The following is a 4,741-nucleotide window of genomic DNA, read 5'->3' on the forward strand; positions in this document are numbered from 1 at the left end:
AAGACTGTATGGAAAAGCATAGGAAAACCAAATATTAGTTAAGTATTTGATTTAGTTTAGGCGTGGTGGTGTTGCGAAATTGTACATTTTGTTAATTGGAGGTATCGGGCAGAGAGCATGGGTGAGTGACGGGGAACTTTTCTACTAATTTTTCACACTTGTTCCTCACCACTGCTACTTCAATCGTCCACTGTTTCTTTGTTTTCATGTAAATCTATCAGATCTGGGACTACCGATTGACATTCGGTAGTCGGTAGATCGGTACTACCGGCGGTAGATTTCTGCTACCGATACCGATCATTCGGTATTTTGAAGAAACTACCGAATACCGCTACCGATTGCATGATTGGCAGTCAATCGGTATCGGTAGATTGAAAAAGCGAGCGCGGGACTTTTTTGTTAAGACTTAAGAGAAGACGACCCCGGCAAAATGAAACGGACAAGTTTCAACACGTTCGAGCGCATCTATGGGAAGCAGTTAGCAGGAAATTCCAGGAATTACTTTGACGTCATCACGCTTAGCCAATCACCGGCCGTTCTGGGCGTTCTCAGCCAATCAGAGGCCGCCACGACCTAGCAGATTCTTGCTCCCGCCAAAACTTTTGGCGGGAGCCCCACTCTCGTTTGGCCTGCCGACGCGAGTACACCTACGCTCTAGCTCCTACGCTCTCGACCACGTGCTCAGCCTCATCGCCTAGTGTTTTAAGTGGCAGTGTTTGTAAGTCCGCCCGCCGCGGCAGCAACACTTAATCGTTTTGTGCTTTTAACTTTCCAAGTGATTTTCCTTTTTTAAACTTTATTTTACATTAAAAAAAAAAATCAAAAAGTTTTGATCAAGTCAGTGAATTAAGTATTTAATCATATAAACTTGTTTCTCTCGCTTTAATCGTTTCTGTGTAGCTCGTTAGGTTAGGTTCTAGTCGCCATCAACATGAGGAGGTTCCTGACCAGTAGCCCGGTCCCCGGCCCCAGCAGGCAATCCCAGGCCCAGGAAGATAGGACCAGCAGCCGCAGCAGCCTCTCGGATGCCTCAATCATCAGGTAGTTAAAACTTAAATGATTTTTTTTAATCTAAAATCTTTTATCTGTTAAAAAAGGCCTTTTTTCAAAAGACGTTTTGTTGAAACTGTTAGATAGTTTTGTCTCTTGCTTTTCATAAGGCACTTTGTTAAATTTAAATTTAAAAAAAAGGCCTTTTCCTTTTTATCTGAAAATTTCTGATTGACAGTTTTTACTTTGTAAAAAAAAAAAAAAAAAAAAAAATTAACTAAAAATGTTAATTTGGTTTTAGTGACCCAGCCGACCCCCTAGAGGACACCAGGAGCCTCTCCAGGACATCTTCCATGTCCACCAGCAGGCTGGACACCTTGGCCAGCAGCAGCGTGGACATGATGAGCGCCAGCGGCGAGGAGACCTCCGACCACGAGGAGACCCAGGGAGGGGGACAGGCCTTGAACGCCGAGGAGGAGCTAAAGGGCTCTCTTCACGGCCTTAACGAGTAAGTTGCAATTTTTTTTATTTAGGTTTTATCACTTTTATAAGTTTTATCTTTATGCCACTGTTTTTAAGAAGTGTTTAAGTCTTTAACTTCTTTAATCTTTATCTTTTCTTTTTAAGGTTCTTCAAGTTTTACAAGCTGGAGAGCTCCCAGAAGAGCAGCAAGTTCAAGGACAAGATACTGCACAAGGGGATGGCCAGCTGCTGCAAGTGCCCCCAGAAGATAAAGTTCGACAGCGAGTCGAGGGGGAACCTCAACCTCAAGCCGACGACCAAGATAGAGAAGACCAGCCGCCAGATCACCCTGAAGGAGGCGACGGAGAGGCCCAAGGCTTGGTCGCAGGAGCTGGCCCAGCAGGCGTACGTGGTCTGGTTCGCGGAGGGCCTCAAGCCCCTCTGCGACACCGAGGACGAGGCCACGAGGACCTTCTTGAACTTCCTCAAGCCCGAGTTCAAGATGCCCTGCAGGAAGACCCTCACCAAGCGGCTCAACAAGTACGCTGTACAGGTAAAGTTTTTATTTAAGAATTAAAATTTAAACTAGCTAGTTGAAAGTAAAGTTAACTTAAAACATTATTTTTATTTTTTTAAACAACTATTAACATGTTATTTATTAACTTATAACTTTTAAAAGTCACATTTAAGGTATTCCTTTTTTGTTTTAACTTAAGTTTTAAATTGATAATTTATAATTAAAAGCAAAACTTTTTATTTTTTAAAGAGTATTCTATCAAGCCTAATTTCCTTGGCAGGTCAAGGATGAGGTCAAGGCCACCCTGCAGGACGTCGACCTTGTGGCCACCACCGCCGACTCCTGGACGTCCCACAGGAGGGCCTTCCTCGGCTGTACGGTGCACTGGATCGACCCCATCACTTTGGAGAGGAAGGCAGCAACTCTTGCGTGCAGGGAGCTGATGGAGAAGCAGACAGGACGAGTTCTGGCAAGGAACCTGTCTGACATCTTCGCGGAGTTCGACATCAGCAAAAAGATCACCCACTGCACCACCGACAACTGGCGCAACTACGTGGCAGCCTTCGAGCACTTTGCCGCCGACACCACCACCAGGCCAGAGTTGACAGAGGAGGAGCTCGAGGAGCAGACCGACGAGGCGATCGTCAACAGCGAGGTCGTCGACGTCTCGGACATGCTGCGCAACAGGGGGGATGATGAGTCACAGCTTCCGCCACATTTTAGATGCAGTGCTCACACCCTCAACCTGCTGGCCACGACGGACGTAGTAGAGGTGCCTGAGTGGAACAAGGGGCCCAGGGCTGTCTTCAGGAGGCCTGGGGCCAAGGCCCAGGCCCTGTGGAACCTGCAGAATAGGTCCTCTGTCTACGCCAACAAGATCAAGGAGGCTCTGGGTGGCAGAAGGCTCGTCACCCCTGTAGCTACGAGGTGGAACAGCTACTTCAACTCCATGAAGGCCCTCATGGAGCTTGTGCTGGAGAAGCAGGACGCCAAGGTTGCCATCAACCGCATCCTCGCCGACCAGGGCTCCGCCGGCTTCGACATGAAGGATGCCGAGATCATCAAGGAGTACCTGGACGTGATGGAGCCTGTCGCCACCTGCCTGGACAGGATGCAGTCAGACAAGTGGGCCTACATGGGCAACCTCCTGCCCGACCTGATGCTCCTCAAGAAGAAGCTCCAGCAGCAGCAGAGCCGCAACCTCAAGCACGCCAAGAAGCTTGTGGACTACCTCCTCGACCAGGACAACCTCACTAATGGCTTTGTCAACAGGTAAGATAAAAAACTCTTGTAAGAACTTTTATAAACTTTTAAAAACTTGTAAAAAAAATTCTTAGCTTTTTTTAATTTTATCTTTTATTCAAAACTAAAATTTAAATAAAAAAATTTATAATTAAGTCGCTTAGATAAAACTTGAAAGAAATGATTGATTTTAAAGAAATTTTATAAATAAAAACTTATATGTGCTTTTTTTTATTATTATTATTAAATTTGGTCACCTGTTCGCGGAGGAGCACCTGCTGATGGCCACCGCCACCCACCCAGCTCACACTCTCCAGGCCATCTACCGCCTTGCGGAGCAGGACTACACCACCATCAAGGAGAGGCTTGTCAGGGAGTTGGTCGACATCGTCAGTCCAACCCCTACGTAGGAGGCAGCTGCTGATCAGGGTGGCGATCAGTACTTCTGCTATGATGACCTCTATGGGCCTTCTACTTCCACCACCCCAGCCAACAACTCTACGCTGGAGGAGGCCATCAAGCTGGAGGTCATCAACTGGGCCAGGGCCAGGGACCACGTCGTCAGGAAGGAGCAGTTTCCTGCCGGCCACCGCGACGCCTGGGTGAAGTTGTTTGTCAAATACAACACCTCCCTGCACAGTTCCGCTGCCGCTGAGAGGTTGTTCAGCACCGCCGGCAACATCCTCCTCCCCAAGAGGTCCTCCCTGACTGCCAACAACTTTGAGCAGTTGGTGATGTTGAAGGGCAACAGCGAGAAGTTCAAGACCTTCCTCAAGGAGGACCTTAAGAAAGGCGCCGACACCGACCTGGAGTAGGAGGCTCAAGACTGCTTCAGTTGTAATTTTTTTTGTGTTGGGAAGAAATTTATTTTGTGATTCATTTTGTATAGTTTAATAAAATGTTTAAAAGTTAATAAATAATGCTGTATTGTCTAGTTTGTTTAAATTTAACTTTTTTCAGTTTGATGTTTATTTTTTGAAGGAGAAATTAATTTATTAAATAAGTTATGTATTTTTTTTTACTTAAATAAGGTATTAAAAGACTAATTTACTTCTATTCGATAGAGAGAAATAACTTAAAAATTGTGTTATGGGCCTTTAAAAGCATTTTTTATTATATATAGAGTTTTTTTAATCTACCGATACCGAATCTACCGAATACCGCCTTCAATCGGTAGATTTCTGAAAATCTACCGATCTACCGATACCGATTGGACGAGGTTCGCTACCGACTACCAATACCGGTGGTAGATTTTTTCTACAGAATCCCAGCTCTCAAATCTATTTATCTATTTATTCATTTATTTATTTATTTTTTATTCATTATTTCATCTATTTTATTTATTCATTTGTTTATCTATTGTAAATATTCTTATGCCTTGCACCATGAGAAGTAGAGGGCTTTGGGTCACGCGGAGATAACTGACCTGCCCTTTCCATAATGTCTGAGGAGAACAAGGGATGTGTGGCTGGATCGGTGTAGTGTGTGGGCTCGTTCACCCTGACATCTTAAACTTCATTTCAAGACATA

General features: G+C 45.1%; 1 protein-coding gene across 1 annotated transcript; it reads left to right on the forward strand.

Moving 5' to 3' along the window:
* The first annotated feature begins 931 nt into the window (after positions 1 to 931).
* Positions 932 to 3,245, forward strand: LOC143023661 (uncharacterized). The gene is made up of 4 exons (XM_076182265.1): positions 932 to 1,041; positions 1,292 to 1,498; positions 1,618 to 2,005; positions 2,250 to 3,245. The coding sequence occupies exons 1-4, from the start codon at positions 932 to 934 to the stop codon at positions 3,243 to 3,245; spliced, it is 1,701 nt and encodes a 566-aa protein (XP_076038380.1).
* Positions 3,246 to 4,741: the final 1,496 nt, after the last annotated feature.

This window comes from Oratosquilla oratoria, unplaced genomic scaffold (genome assembly GCF_046742065.1).
Source record: "Oratosquilla oratoria isolate Oo_2021 unplaced genomic scaffold, ASM4674206v1 SCAFFOLD54, whole genome shotgun sequence".
NCBI classification, from domain to species: Eukaryota; Metazoa; Arthropoda; class Malacostraca; order Stomatopoda; family Squillidae; genus Oratosquilla; species Oratosquilla oratoria.